Here is a 16,731-nt window from a genome sequence, read left to right as displayed (position 1 = left end):
AGCTTCATCATCACAATTGACTGCTGATGCAACATCTGCTCTGGCCTTATTACCAAAATAAGGCAAATCATTAGCAATGACTTATACTTCTTATTCTGTAATGACTATTACACATGATGCTTCTGTATTTCTTTAGAGCAGGATCTTACATTTCTATCTTACACATCTGAGTTATATGAAACTTTGAGGCGTGTGTGAAAAACAAATAAACATTTCCTGTTTAGTTAAGAAACAACTTGTTTGATGACAAATCTGAAGTTTTCAGAGTATCAGCTAGGTCCAGTGTGTGTATGTTTTGGTTTTTTTTTATGATATTTTGGGGTTTGTGTGTATCAAGGTGTTGTGGGTAGGGATGTGTCTCAGCCAGCATGTCATGACTCACTCTGATCCCACATGAATGGCCAAAGCTGCAGATGAGGGGCTTTTTTTGCACTGATCACACTGCTGACATCATTTATTTCTGTGCAAACATGTTTACTAAGTTGATCTGTTGCATTTTTTCTCTCTCTGAGCCAAACAGAGAGACTAATGCACGCTTTTATTACTAGCAGGCTGGACTATTGTAACGCTCTCCTTTCTGGTCTTCCAAAAAACACAACAAATCGGCTTCAGCTACTACAAAACTCTGCCGCACGAGTACTGACAAAGACCAGAAGGAGAGCACACATCACACCTGTTTTAAAATCTTTACACTGGCTGCCTGTTAGTTTTCGTGTTGATTTTAAAATTATTTTATTAGTTTATAAAGCATTACATGGCCTTGCACCAGACTACCTATCAGATATGATTTTAGCTTATGAACCAGTACGGCCCCTCAGATCCTCCAGTTCCTCTCTCTTAGTTGTTCCACAGAGCAGGACAAAAACCTTTGGCGATGCTGCTTTCAGCTGTTACGCTCCGAGACTGTGGAACAATCTTCCTGAGGGTCTGACAGGAGCCCAGAATATCGAGATTTTTAAACACAGTCTTAAAACTCATTTATTCAGTCTGGCTTTTATATAGTGTTTTATATCAATTCAAATCTTAACATTACTGTATTGTCTTTTTATCCTACTACAATTTTAAATATTTTCCTCTTATGTATTTGCTTTTATGTGCCGTATTTTATTGTATTTTATTTTTATTCATATATTTTATTTTTTATTCTTATTGGTGTGCATTAGTCTCTCAATGATTTTATAAACTACTTTTCGTCAATAACTTTTCTGCACTCTTGTTAAGCACTTTGATTGTTCTTTGAAGTTTGATTGATTGATTGATTGATTGATTTTCAGATTCATGAAAATTACCAACTCTCTAAAAAACAAGTCAGAACACTCCATGTAAAGCAAAGCAAGGTCCATGTCTGATCCTACATAAAATGTGTTTTACAAATCACTGAAGTGGCTACCATTAGCAGCTATTGCAACACATTTTATTCATATGGAAATTTCCGAAAAATTAAGAGCATCTCCGCTCTCACTGACTCACATTGGCTTGCCTTTTATGGTGAAAGATTCTTGTACCTATCCATGTCCTAATAGAGAGGAGGTGTGAAGTTTTGGACATGCGGATTGATGAAGTAGTTCCTCATATTTGAATCTGTGGTTGACTGATGTGATCGATGCCCGACACATTTTGACACTTGCATCACTCAACCCATTTCAACATTGTTGCCAAAGTGTCACAGAAATTTTCTTCCCATCAAATACATCTCTTTCTCCCATGAGAGCAGCATAGATGGTACATATCTTTTGATTGTTTTTAGAATTAAATTTCTACACAAGTGTTTAAACTTAAATTCTATACAAATAAAGTTTCTTACCAGAACATGTCCTCTATCCTGACAACACACAGACCTCTTTAGATTTGAGACGTTCAGTCAGGTCAAAACACCTTTGATTCAAAGGTAGATTCTTCATTTCCCTCATGATGTTTTGAGCCCTTTGCTGACTCAATTTTATGCACATTATTCACATGGTATGTATGGTATTTTTTAAACGTAAAAATGCAAAATGTCCGGGTTTATAATGGTATCGTAGCTAACAGAGTCTTGGTCAAAACACCTAAAAAAAACCCAGCTGAAGTGTAGCTTACTTCATCTTTGTTTGCATGAATTTCATTTTATTCAGTCTGAAGCAGCTCTGTCCAGCTTCAAATACACTCTTTTATTTGATGACGTTTTTTTTAAGCAGATCCAGACACTTTTAGAAGGTTTATTTTCTATTTGCAGCTCCTCATAGAATCCCCAGGCCTCTTTCGAAAACATCTGACTCTGATTTTACATGGCGTCAAAGCTTTAATGAATACGGCTCCATGCATTTTAACAAATGCCACATTTAATTTGGTTTCGCCACTTTGCTTCCAAAAATACATCTGGCACAGAACATTGAAAAATACACCTTATTCTGTGGCATTCTCCCAAACATAGTCCCTATTCGTAGCAAAGCCTGTTGGCACACATTGTATAGCTAGCTGTATGGTGGAAAACTGCGTCATCAGAGAGCTGGACAGTGTCATCGTAGAGCTCACAGCTTAACGTGGGTGGGATCTTCAGGATAATATTAAACATGCAGCGACAGAGCCATGCATTGAAAACATCAGAAAACTGTTATTTTTGACCACTTTCTGGTTTCACCTCCTGGGCTCAAACATAGCAAAAAAATATTTGAAGTAGCAATTTAAATGGTGGCATTTTGAGGACAGTATTAACTTTTGGAGTCAACTCTAGTAAAGTGTTCAGAGCATCACATATAAAGAACTGTCTTTGCACCAAATTTAGATGTATTGTGTCTCCATTCTCTTCAGCTGGTCTGAATTCTTCAGTGTTTACAGCTCTGTGCTGTATCGTTTTGCAACGCCGTCCTTAATTGTGACATGCCCTTTTTGGTTTCTAGCTGCCTTGTTAAAGCAAACTGTTTATGTCCTATGGTATGTTTCTAGCAGGCAGTTATAAATACAGAAATCACTTCCTGTCTGCCACAGTTGATGTGGTTCTTTGGCCTGCTTCCTTACTCTGCTGCGTCAGATTTTACGACGGCTGGTTTGTTGACTTTGTGGTGGGACACAGAGACAGAGATGTGGAGGCAACACAAGCCCATCAGCACGTCCAGGTGTTTTAACCAGCGCTGCTGAGTCCGCAGAGCTCTGCAGATATTCTGGGACCGGTTTTGTTTTTATACCCCATTAAACTCCAAACACACTTTTGGCTTTCCAATAGCTTTTCACTTGGTTTCATTGTTGTATGTTTTCGATCATTCTGTGTTGTAAACTTCATTATTGCAATAGTAAGGACACATAACAGAAATGAATAGCATATCCTGTCTTAATTGGACAGATGTATACTCATGCTGGTGGCTTAAATTGGCACACAAAGCTCCTTAAGGAACAACAAGCAAAACACATGACTCAACCAAAACAAAAACTGATCAAAACAAGCAATCGCCAGGGCGGGAACCATGTTGAGCCCTCCAAGCCCTCAAGTGTCAGTCATATAGCAGCTTGTCTGTAATGAGTCATAAGTCAGCATGATAGGTTATACTGAAATAATTCCATGAACAGGCTTTAAACTGTGCCCATAAAACTGTGTACAGTCAGATGAATGAGACTGTAGGAGCACAAAGGGACATGGCATTGACTCATGTTTCCCTGAGGGCAGACAGGAGTGTAACTTCTGCTTCAACAAACACTTTATCACAATCTAGACTGTTAGTCACCTATTGGAATACTTTTTTGTATTTGCCAACACTTACATGAAATATTCAAGATTTCATGGAAGATTCAAATTCACATTGCGACAAAATGAAAGAAATCGGTCAAATGACATTCAACCAAAAAATATCATGTTCATCAAGTATAATACTTAAAGGTGTGTAAGTGTAACAGCAGCGCTAATTATGATCCTCAAATCAATGCAGCATCCTTGTAAACAATATGAAATGTACTGGAGGTTATGCAATTCCAAGATGACTCGCTAATAAGGGAACAATAAAGCAATATCACACAAGAAGGAGTGCTGTTGTGTTGTGTATCAGCAGCACTGCTTTTGCTTGATCATTGGCAAAATGCTGAAGGCCAGTGCTGAAGATAATCAGAGGGCACTGATATTCAGAGCATGTGTGATATTGTGATATTACTTGTACAACGGAGGCGTAAACAGTTGCAAGTAGAAACAGATTACAGTTTTTTCCTGCCAACACAATGTACACAGCTTTAACTGAACTAGACAGCTGTCTGATACACTTTTTATTTTGCACACTTGCTGAAAAGAAATCTCTTGATTTGTTTCCGTGTATCAGGCAACTAATAAACTAAAGGTCCATGACAGTTGTGTGTTATCATGTGTGATCCCGAGGTACCGTCTTGATCAAGCTATCTGACACTAATTCATGTCTGTATGTAAGAGCTTGTTGAATTCCTTTTGTCCAATCAGAATATACGTTTTGAACGAGAAGTTGTATAAAACTGAATAAACAATGAACACTACATATAGGCTAGATAATGGTTGTGTTAATCTGATACTCTTAAAACCTTGACTCATTTCATGTGGTCCACATTAGCAACCACTAACTTTTCTCAATCTGATAAATGGGAGTACATTTCCACCATGCTGCCAGGGATCAAAGCTCAGTGCCATGTCGTGTTGAAAGCTTTAAAACAGTGCATGCCATATAAACCATTACTGCTTATCACTGTTTTCTTTCCTGTTTATCCTGGAACTGGAGTCTTTGCTGGCGACCACAGGCCTAAAAATGCATACTTCCTCTGCTTGCACACAGGTACTCTCCAGAGTTGGGACAGCAGATGATTGTAACAGGATGTGACAGAGATTCTTTCAACCAAGGGAATGGGATGATTTGCAATGACTTTGTACAGATACACATATGATTACAACATTTATTGCCTATACGTGGGTAACTTACCAGCTTCATTGTGTATACGAGTCATAAGCCGTTATAAAAGGATATATCTGATATGTACAAATATCTACAGATATTTTGGGTAATTTTCTGTCTCTATAAATAAGTGAAATTAGAAATAAGATGAAAGGAAAACGTCCATGGTAGTATTAGTTAATATGTGGGTATGCATGTATTTTTTGTCATTTTCTGCTGTAACAAGGAGAAGCCAGAAACAAACCAGGATTGTTGTGGTTCATGGTTGGCGCCTTAACCCATAGGCAACCTCAGGGAGATATAATTTAAAAGATACTATAGACAAAGTGTATGAGTTCATCTTATTATATAATCTCACTTAAGAGCGGCAGGCGGGTCCGGCGGGAGCCATGCATGAGGGTAGACGGTGTCTGCCGAAGCGTGGGCTGCCGCTGCAGAGCAAATCCAGGCGGGAGGAGCTGTGTTGACTTTATGGACAGCCATCTTTCACCACCACTGTTAAAAGCTAATTACTGCAAGTCATAAGCAGTGGCCTTCAGGGGCGTTCCATCCTCCACCATCCAAGCACAGCCACAGGGAGTGACAGCATGGGCCACGATGGGAGAGCTCTGAGTGCGCCAAATATTATTATAGCCTGTTTAACGCCATATGGAGCAACGCCTCCGTAACTTTTTAAAGAGTTGTTTTCAAAATGTGCCACAAGAAGCTGAGTGGTTGTAAACCAAAACAAAAAAAAGTGCACTGTATCGGAGAGGAGACATTTTGTGTCGCCTCTCAAATAAAGTATGATAAGGAGGGCATGTGTTATTCAACAGGCTTTCTGGACCACAAATTCAGAAATGGGGAAAAGGGGCGGGAATTTCCCCTTCTTGATAAAGGACAAGCAGCTGATAGCAGGCGGGGAGTGAGTCAGGCTCAGCACTTCAGCTGCCTCTGCACACTGTGGTTCAGACTTGTTGAGGCAGGCAGTTATTCCTCCTTTTGATGTGTATTTGCTGGGCTTTTAGCTCTGTGGTGTCTTATGCAGGGTTAGCCAGAGTTTGAAACGGTGTGGTCTAACATAAATGCAACATTTCCCCCTTAGGATACAAACCTGGATAGTTGGGCACATAATGTGTCATCTTCCAGTAATGTAGCAAAAGAAGTTGAACCCTGACATTACTGTCAGTGGTCATATATTTGCTTATGACTCTTGCTGTTGTCAGTGGACAGCTTATGGGAAGCGTAACATGTTTAACCTGTTTTAAAAAGGCACAGGAATTAGGTAGTAAAAAATGCTAACTGAATTTAAAGTATATTTATCAAGTGCATCGATTTAGCTTCACAGGAATAACAACAGTGTGGCCTGATGACAGTGTGTAGGTAAGTGTAAGGGGAAATTTTCATGCCTTTTGGATTATCTGTCAGATAATCAACAAACAACCATCCCATGGTACCAAATAAAGGGTCATGAAAATAATCTTGTTTTTGATTCAAATGAAAGAATTCAACTGCGCTTTATCAAGATTTTACTTATCAGAACAATAACAAGAAACAAGGAAAGAGTTATCCTAATTTGATAAGGTAGACTTTCTTTTTCTGCTGAACAACAATAATTTTAATGTGCCTAAAGCTCCTGTGAGGAACTTTTGGATTGTATGGATCTTGGCAAATCCTGTGGATGAAAGTGGGACTATTTATCTCTTTGTTGATCTTGTCCTGTACATGAATTTGTTGGTTTTTCTGAGAGAAAAAAAAACATCGACTCTTTATTTATTTGATTTTTTTCTTTATAGTGAGTGATGTTAATTGCCTTGTCTGACACCTACCTGCACCCAGCAGGGGTGACAGGCATATAAAATAACCATAAAGAGATGATCATTCTTCTCTCTGATGGTCTTGTTTGCTTTTAAAGGGTGATATAGAGGCATCATTCTTCATAACCAGCTTTAAACTCCTCATATAGGAGATTTAAATTGCCGTTTTGCTCCTTTATAAAAAAGATGATTTACTGCTGTTGAGCAAAATGTATAATGTGGCTGAACTGTCTTTTGGATCCAATTTGCAAATGCATGAAGAGGGATTTCTTTGTTTGGGGTCTTTTATTACCACTCCAAGATTCAAATGTTTGTGTCTTGAGGATATTAATTAGCCAAGCCGGTCTTTGGAAGTGTCATCAGATGATCTGTATTTGGATAATGAACAGGCCATCAGCACCTGTGGGAAAAGCCATAAAGTAGGAGCCAGATGGGACCTCTTTACCCTCCACTGGAGAGCCAGACACACAGCGAGTGTGCCTGACACTGAAGGATTTTAATCACACAGAGGCTTCCAAAATGCTCTCTACCAGCAGGTGGCAGTGTGTCACAGTGACAGTCATTGAGGCCTAGAGAGAGTTAGCGCTCTGGTGTAAGGACTCCAGCTACAAGGGACAGTATTGAATGAGGAATAGCTCTCTTTTAAACAAGCAGGTGAATTATGCTCCCTAACAAAGCATGACGCCATTTCTGTCCTGGTTTGAAATCAAATCTTTGAAAACCATCTAATGCCTGTTCTCTTTTCTTCCTCTACATTTAAGAGCCTTTCATTGAGGTTGCTTTCAAAAAATATCTCTTGGGGCAGAGATTTGATCAGAATAAAAGGAAGATAAAATATTGATGTTGTTCTAATTTTGTTATCCTGGATGGTAAATAATTGATGTTGAGGGAAGAGGGGGGTTGTTTTATTTGCAAGCCCCTTTGCTGATTTATTGAAGGGTTATCATGCGTGCTATGAGTCCAGGGCTTTCTGTCAGAGGTTCAGAGAGTGGGATGAAACCGTTCCCGAGGGACTATTAAAGACAATTGATCGCACATTTATCTTGTCACTGCACCTTGATGTTTCAATTCACAACCAAAGTTGATGGAGACTAATCTGTTATATATAATTGCTTTGCTTAATCACAACTGTTTATCTAAAATGTCATGCACGTCAATACATCTTAGTAGGCCACATTCACTTGTTATTTGATGCAAATTTTCCATATGCTGCAAATTAGCATCCGCTCATTTTTCTTATTTTAGTGCTTGCCAGTCTGGATGCAGCATCTGTGAGCCTACTAGGAATTGGTGCTCACATAGTGCTGTGACATAACACAGATGAGTCTGACACAGATGCTTTTCCAGCAAATGCAAAAGTGGCGGCCTTGTTTTTATGACTGATTAAATTCCTGTGAAATCACACATGCAGAACAAGGCCAACTTTAAACTAATTGATGGTGGATTGTGAGCTTTGTTGTCAAACACCACCACAGTGTGAATGCTGGAGCAGTGAGTTTTTTTTAATGTATTTTTCAAAGGTCTGCAAGCCATGTTACTGTTCCCTAAGACAGATGTTGTGAGGGTGTATAAAGTGTTCATGACAAGGAGCCTTGTTTCCTGTTGTGCAGCAGCACCGTGGGCACAAGCAACTTGTTTATTCATGACGCCAGATCAGAGCCCAGGTAGATCAAACCGCCTCTCTATTTTTAACGAAAAAGGCTCTTTACTGGGACATAAATACCAACCCAAGCATTTTCCCATCAGCCTGCCCTGGTGCAGGAACAGGGAGTCTTTGGGGGATTGGAAGGTCAGTATCAAAGGTTCTCCTAGTATACAGAGTGAAGTATTGACCTGAAACATGTTAGAAACAAACCATCCTTAGCAATTATTGATCCAAATGGAGGCATTTTACAAGAGGAGACAAGTGAAGATACAAAAGTGTGCAATCGCTTTCACTCCGATATAACTTTGCATGATTGCAACACATCGCTTTTCCTGAAAATTCTCCTTGAAAATGTGCCCCAAACAAAATATACTGCTGTTTCACAAAATGTAAGGTTGGCACACGCTGAACCTGAGCTGTTTTTTTTTTTATTGCAGCATGAGGATATTAAGTCTCTCTCCTTCTTTCAGGATCTGCGGTTAGCACCAACGTTAGCCTCAAGGGCAGGAGGTCCCTTCAGGGAAAGGTCACCTCTGCTGTTCTAAGAGAAATACACCTCTCCAGTATTTCATTTCCTTTTATTTTATCTGATGTCTCCTCTAACTTGATATCACATCCTTTCCCTAGACGAAGCGTCTTTGCCCAGGAAACCAAACCAATATGATAAAAATAACATAGCAGACTTGATAATAGTGCTATACTGTTTGTAAAATATACTGTATATTGAACCAAACTATTGATTTATATAAGCTGTCTGCTCAGCACTATATCACAAAAAATGTGCACATATTCAGTTCATTTCTGCTGTATGGATTCATTCTGGGCAAGTTTTATCTGCACGAGCAGACTGACGTGATTTTGTTGACAACTCTGTTGGCACTTCATTGATAACACAAGAGTGTGCAGTTCTTGCTAGGACTAGGTCTATTCGGCTTTTATATGGCACCAGATATCAAAAGAATTCTTACATGGTGAAAAGAGAAATGGGTCGTTGGAGCTGTGACGACTCTCAACTGTTATCTCACTTCCGTAATGAGAAGTCTGATAGCCAAGCTGCAGCAAGGTACCCACAGAAAAAGGGTTTCAGTGTTCTGTGCTCTAAAAATGCTGAGCCCTCAAGAGAACTAAATAGTTAGAAAATTACCAATTTATCATTCTTTTGAGTACGGGATACAGGAACTGGGTTGATGGGTGTACCTGAGTGTTTCCTAGACCTACAAGAAGTTCTTTGTTTATGGGAATGATAAACAGTTTTTTGACTACTCAAAGCGCTTTTACACAGCGGGTCACACCTACAGTACCCATTCACACCCATTCACACACTGATGGCAGAAGCTGCTATGTGAAGTGTCCATCAGAAGTAACTAGTCCCATTCGTTCACATTTATGTACCACCGATGAAGCAGTGGGAGCCACTTGGGGTTAAGTGTCTTGCCCAATGACACATCGGACATTTAGTTGCAGGAGCTGGGGATCGAACCCCCGACCTTCCAGTTAGAAGACGACCGACTCTACCAACTGAGGTGGTGTTGTTAGACGCCAAAGAACTGTAGGTACAAGGTACAATAATATTTCATTGGTTATGCTGAGAAGCGATGCCTGCGGAAAATTGCAACCACCTTGCGGGACAACGTAAAATATGGCAGATAAAATTTGTATGCTGCCGTATTTTGCATCCAAAGTTCCTCTATAGAACTTCAGAGTCAAACACTGTTTGCAGTTCATATTTACGCAGGCCAAAGAAAATGCATACCTTACCAAGACAATAAGGACACTTTACTCATAATAAGTATACACACTTTGTCATCGGAGATCTGCCCCATAAATAAGAGTTATATTGTTTTAAAACTGCAATGCATACAATATTATGCACCTCGGGAATTCATATTTATTTATTTTCAAGCCTGGAGCATAACTTTGGTTATATGACTTTCTGAATCTGGTGAAGTTGCTAAAACATGAGAAATAACAATGCAGCCTAACATTATGTTACAAGTTATGAATAACATCTGCAGGGATGTATACTCGGCTTCTTGCCTGGTTGCTCACTCTTTTTCTCTTCTTAGATTAATACGTCACCGTTTTCTTCCCTTTCTCAGCCTCAGTTATTATGTCAAACAGTATCGAGACGTGCTTATTGGCTAATGCCGTAAAGGCGTATTCACAAGAGGATCGCCAAACATACAGAGTGCTGTAAGCAGGCGACCGGGGTGATCTGTGCACATGGGAGAGAGGCTATTTTCCCGTTTGGAAGTTGTTGCACTATGAGATTGACTTTGAAAAGAATGATTTTAAGTTGGAAAGGTTACATATTGTTGCTTTGAACATGCATTTTCAGATGTAAATTTTTCTTTGTGGACACTCAGGGGCAGCGGACAAAGCTGTAATCACTGACATTTCACCGCAGACACATTAGCGAAATGATCATTCATTTAAAGGCATTCTTCTGTCCACCAGATAATTATGTGCAAACATTCACTCTTATTCTAGCTCTCTTTTGTTCTGCAACAACTCTTCAACGAAATATCTGCCTCCAAGCCGCTAAATGTTTATATTGCATTGCTAACAAGCAACCAGCATCTGCACAAATCATGCATCTACAAGCAGATGCATGACATTCACTTGAATTTCATTAACCACTGAATATTTCACCAGAAGACAGAAACAACACGCTGAAAGATGCAAACCACAGAGCAAGGGGAACTATCTTTTCAGTGGGTCTGCTGTATGTAGCATCTCCTGTAATAAACACGTTGTCATTTGATCTGTTATCGGTTTTAAAGTATTGATTGTAGTCTCTTTAAAGTAAATGTAAGAGGGCACTAGGAATTTGTATTGATGTTGCCATCCTGTCTCTTAAATTGGTTTCCTAATTGTGTTGTGTTGACAAATGTAGTGGCTACAGTGCACTCTACATTTACACCATAAAAGAAACTGCATGAATATGGTTGTAGTTAATAGTGAGCATACAAAACTCAGGACAGAGACCTAAATGTTTTCTTTACCTTAACTAAAATGTTCTTCTTGTATACAACCATTAAAAGATAACAATACATTTGGTATGTAACACAACATGATCAAGCTGGGATTACAACATTTCCAACCTTTTCATATTACAAACTAATTATAAATAACGCCAATTTCTAGGAATCTCGGATAATCTTTGTGCTCATTAATCACATTTGCACCGCAGCCTTTCATCAAGGTATTCAATTACATTTCAGAGAAATATAACAAATCGGTACATTTTACTAAACTTTTAGGAACAAAACTGTAAACATGGTACCCTACAGAAAAACCTACAGAACGCAAACTATTTTTCACATTTATTCAACCATTTTTTGTGTTGTCACAGTCCACCTTGCTGGTACACTTCAAAGGAAAATCAAGATACAGATGATGTGCTTCTATCAGGGTTTCTGTTGACACTTTTTGCCTCAGTTAACATAAAAAAAGTTCACCTCCTGCTCCAGTTAAAGATGCTAACCAAGACAATAATCTGTATATATGCAAACCTTGCTAACATAAGAGATTGTCATTTAGGAACTGCCTTGGCCAGAGCTCTGAGTCTTTACAAGAGATAAAACGAAGTAATTTACATTCGCATACATGTACGTCAGTGGCATTGGAAGTAGTTTAATTTCTACTTTACAAATGTCCAAGTTTCGAATAAAGCAAAAAAATGAAGCTAACACTGTATAACAGATACGCATGATCTTCAGCTTGTTTTCTTCTAATACAGTCCATACTGGAAATGAGTGAAAAAGGCCATGGAAGCCACTGTATCTAGTGGTAAGATGTGAGAATGTTATATTCAGTTTATGAAGGTAAAAAAAAACAAAAAAAAAACCCTGCTGCTCGTACCTCCAGCTGGGATGAAGGCTGGATAAACATGAGCTTAAGTGCATCTTGTCTTTCTCCCACATGAGTAGCTGTCGTCTTACAGCCACGAGTCTCCTGCAGGCAGCTTCTAAAAAGGTTAAAACCTCCTTTTTCCTGCAGCTGCTCGTGTCTTATCCTTGTCCATCTCTTCTGTAATGGATCAGCGCTACTGGATCACTGAGGGATTCAGCTCCAGTAGGGAAGAGTTAGGGGATTACGAAACCCTTCTACCAGCGCATACACACCTTCTTGCTGCAAAAATCTCTCCCATAGTGCTGCTTGTGCGATCACTGTTGTGCGATTAAGACCCTGAAGAAGAGTTGAGCGTTAACAGCTGTGCTGTCAAAGTCTTATTTACATTATAATTACATTCAGATTTTTCAGTCACCGTCAGTTTACACATACACACAGCTCTACAGCAGGAAGATGAACCTGCTCTAACACGAAACTTTCATTCTATGATAATCTAATACTGGTAAACCACATCAGCACATGTTGTATAAAACATTAAAGCTACAAGTCTCCAGTCTGTTACTAAGAAAGACAGCACTGTCGAAAAGGCTCCATTATTGCAAGATAGCCTTTTCATCAGATCTTTCAGTAAATCCACAACTGCTGAAGAAACATAAACCATTATGGATGAACCATCTTCCAGTGCTGGAGATTTAAGATCCAAGTCTCCTCTGTCTTTACAGCATCGAAGCATCTCGTACTCCTCATTGGACTACATTCAATGGAGGAGAGAAACAATGCTCGTGCACTGATTATCACTTTCCCAGCCAGCAATCATCTGCTTTCCTTGATTAGACAGTGTGCTGCTCCAGGGAGGGCGGATGCTCTTTGGGTTCCTGAGGAGGTTCGGTTCTCTGGTCCGGCTGCTGCTCAGATGGAGGCAGCTGCTGCTGTTGCAGCAGATCCGGCTTTAAGAACTCCTTCTGTGCTGGTGCTGCCTGCTGTGGCTCAGGATTGGGCATCTCTTTCCTGTCGCTGGGCTGAATCTCCAGAGCCGGCGTGTCCTTGCAGCAGAAGTATTGCTGCCAGATTTTCCTGAAGGCCGTGCGGAACTTCTTAATGCGGAAAGCATAGACGATTGGGTTGACAGCAGAGTTGCCGTGAGTGAGCAGGATAGCGATATAGAGGAGGACAATAGGCTTCTTACAATTAGGGCAGAAGAGTGTAATGCAGTTGATGATGTGGAGGGGGAGCCAGCTGATGGCAAAGAGGAAAAGGACCAACGCCAATGATTTAGCAAGATTCAGCTCCTTGTCATAGTACTTGTTGGGGTCCGTGTGACTGCTGGTGAGCTTCTTGTTATTTAGCTGCTTGTGGATCATGTAGAAGATCTCTGCGTAGATGACCAGCATGAGAACCAGTGGCGGCAGCACCCAGCCAAAGAAGTTGAAATACACCATGTAGTCCATGCTGATGACGTTTTCAAACTGACAGGTGATGACAAGGTCAGAGCCGATGGAGCTGTTCTGCTGGAGGCGGTGCAGGTTGTTCCAGCCTAACATGGGTGTCAGGCCCACTATGAAAGCGACTGTCCAGCATATCACCACAGCCAGTCCTGCTCGTCGAGGGGTCACCACCTGCTTGTACCTGTAGGAGGAAACAACACGTCAGCACTTTCTCTCACAGCACTGTCGGGGCGTGCTTGCTTTCTGTTCACTTCATTTTTCATTCTGGCGGTGTCGTTTGACTGACAAATACGAATCGAAAGAAAAGAGTTGTCATTTTTAAGTACAAAGCCCCTAGACAATCTACACGCTCACACAGCTCCTTGCAGCTCGCAGCACATATTTCCACTTGAACAAGTCTCTGTAATCCCTTATGATTAAACCTTGCACTTCTCTGAAATGCTGCTTTTCATGCTTCTTATGTGCTGGGCAAAACTGACTTATAGTTGTTGAAATTGGTACAATGTTGACTACTTATTAATGACAACAGTGTTTTAGACAAAGGCTGCGATATTTAGCATGCAACAATGTGCTTTACAGGTTTGACTTTTCATTGTCGTGTTTTATAAGAAAACTTTCCTTTGACACAGAAATTACATAGAAACACTCAGCCTGAGGCAGGTAAGAAATATATGATTGAGCTCATTATGGAAAGTGTGTCGAGCCATGATTTGCTTGTTTTGAATTACTCATGTTTTCCATTGTCTGATGTATTTAAAAGAAGAGATGCTGTCCTTGCTGTCACAGGTAACATGTCTTGGATTCGTATTGATTAGGGATGTATGTGTTACCTTAAGTCTGTTACTGAAGCAGAGAGTGAAGATTTGTATTCACACTGTGACGACCGGCTCACAGGAGAGATACTGATCAATTTCCAGGAAGTGTGTGTTTTGAACATAAATGTAACTTCTGGGAAGGTAGAGTCAGCAGCAACTCCCCAGTGAGAACATTTCTGAGTTTAATGATGAATCACTGATGTTAAATACTGTGGCAGACACCATTAAGCCTGAATGATACAATTCATTATAAGACTAGAGTGTCAAAAACCCTGATAAAGTGCTACCATAAGCCTAGAGACTTAGAGGAGTCTATCAGGTCTAATATTCTGAGACAATAAATCCCCCTCCTTGACAATGCTTATCTTTTCTACCTTTCAGCACCACTGCTGGCTCTGTTGTTTCAGCCTGGCATGATAAAACCCTGGTGATCCTGTGCATCAGATACACAGTTGGAGATGGAACATAGTTGACAGCAAACGTGACCTCTTTTGTGCCCTCCAGAAACACAGGAAAAACACTCCTGCACAACATCATGAAAGGTTGAAATGAACTGATTCTGTCATTGTGATAGTGTTCAACAGTCTTCAGGACATGCAAAGGGACTAATTAAAGTGGTTGGTTGATCAGCCATGCTCTGCTTGGCTGTCATATCAGTAATGGTGAGTCAGAGACATCCTGTGAAATGAAACAGGACCCATGAGGACATCAGTGCCCAGAAACACAGAGCTGGAGCTCTCTGAGAAGGCTTTTCTGGGAAATAAAACATCACCACAAAGCACCTTATTTCAAGAACAAGTGACGATATATGTATCTCATCTGTACCTGGTCGGGATCTTGACCCTGAGATAGCGGTCGATCGCAATAGCCAGCAGGGCTAGGATTGAACTTTGCGTCAGCACCAGCACCGTGCACGCGACCAGAAGGCAGCTGTAAAAGTGAGTTTGGAGTCCGATGCTGATGGTGATGGCCAACGGGATGACGAGGGCTCCCACTGCAATATCCGCCAGGGCCAGGGACACGATAAAGCAGAAAGTGTTATCTCGCAACGACTTATTAATTTTCACCGCCCATACCACCATCACATTCCCGATTACTGACGCGACTGCAATCAGCACCTCCATCCCGATGTAAAGGGACTCCGCTGACAGAAGTGCTCCAGGCATACTTGCATACGATTATGTCCTTGATTAGAAAAAAAGATTGATTTCAGTGAAAAGCCAGAAGAGTAGTCCTTTAGGGTTTTTTTGTTATCACTATATTTCCATCGGAGCTAAGCGTCCAGCTGGTTCAGGGTGCCCAAATTCCTCTCCTACCATATGTAACTTACAAAGAGGAATCCTTCCATTACGATTGGAAGAGGCGCGTTATCAAGCAGCACGTCTCAAGATGAGGTGTTTTCCTTTTGTAGCAGGCGATGTTGTGGTTTGGCGTTTTGTCGTGCGTCGCTCCTGCTCTGTGCCCTGCGCCTCCACTTGGCTGAATACACCTGCTCCTAGTGAGCGCAGCATCCTTACCGTACGCTTCGATACATCCGAGAGGGCGCTTCCTCTGTAGGCTACGCGTTTGTTTTAAATAGCCTATAACAAGGCGGGTTGTAAATGAAGCGAACCATCTTGTGAATTAAAGCGCGCACATTTGCAGCTCCTCCGTATTGGACGCGTGCTCCCTTGTTCCCCTCGCCCTCCTTGCGCTTCCAGTAAAGGCAATAACGCAGTTGGCAAAAAACAGCTTTTTGAAATGTTCTCGCCTTTTTCTGTTCTGTCAAATATAGTCTATAATCTTGGTATTCATCTGATTTAATCTCTTTTCTTTAATGGGTGAGTCTGCTCCATTCCCATGCAGAGAAAAACACGCGGCTGTGGGACCGTCCCAAGGAAGTCAGGTGGTGCAGAGGTGCTTTGAACTCCCTCTCCTCGTCTATTAAAACGCCACGCATTACTTTCTCTCACGCCCTTTCATGTGCTAATGGACCTTGCACCGAAGCCCATTGTTCTGAAAAAGAGGTGAGGCGCTGAGCTGCCACAGCTGAGAGAGAAACATCGCAGGTATGGAAAGAACAGGGACCCATGCAGTGTCTGCATTCAATTCCTTCAGTGACAAAGGTCAAAGTAAACAGCGGGGCGTTTATGGAAGCACACACTGTGAATCCCTTGTCTTCTGTTATCTTATCTTAATTATGTTCAGTTTCAACCACCTCCGAGAAGCAGAGATCTGCAATACAAAAAGATATTCAGGTCATTCTAAATATATTCCTGTGAATCAGACTTCAAAGACCTCAAATCTGAGCCTGGGGCTAGC

The 16,731-nt window shown here is 40.8% G+C and overlaps 1 protein-coding gene across 1 annotated transcript; it reads right to left on the bottom strand.

Annotated features, from left to right (window-relative positions):
* Window positions 1–11,629: 11,629 nt before the first annotated feature.
* On the bottom strand, window positions 11,630–16,494 carry adora1b (adenosine A1 receptor b). Its single transcript, XM_065960908.1, has 2 exons — window positions 15,256–16,494; window positions 11,630–13,796 (listed from the first exon to the last, which is right to left on the bottom strand). Exons 1-2 carry the CDS (start codon window positions 15,594–15,596, stop codon window positions 13,001–13,003), a joined length of 1,137 nt encoding a protein of 378 aa, XP_065816980.1. The 5' UTR covers window positions 15,597–16,494; the 3' UTR covers window positions 11,630–13,000.
* Window positions 16,495–16,731: the final 237 nt, after the last annotated feature.

The sequence above is a fragment of the Labrus bergylta genome, chromosome 12, assembly GCF_963930695.1.
Source record: "Labrus bergylta chromosome 12, fLabBer1.1, whole genome shotgun sequence".
Taxonomy (NCBI): domain Eukaryota; kingdom Metazoa; phylum Chordata; class Actinopteri; order Labriformes; family Labridae; genus Labrus; species Labrus bergylta.
The sequence above is the reverse complement of the archived record's forward strand: the minus strand, read 5'-3'. Positions and strand labels throughout refer to the sequence as shown.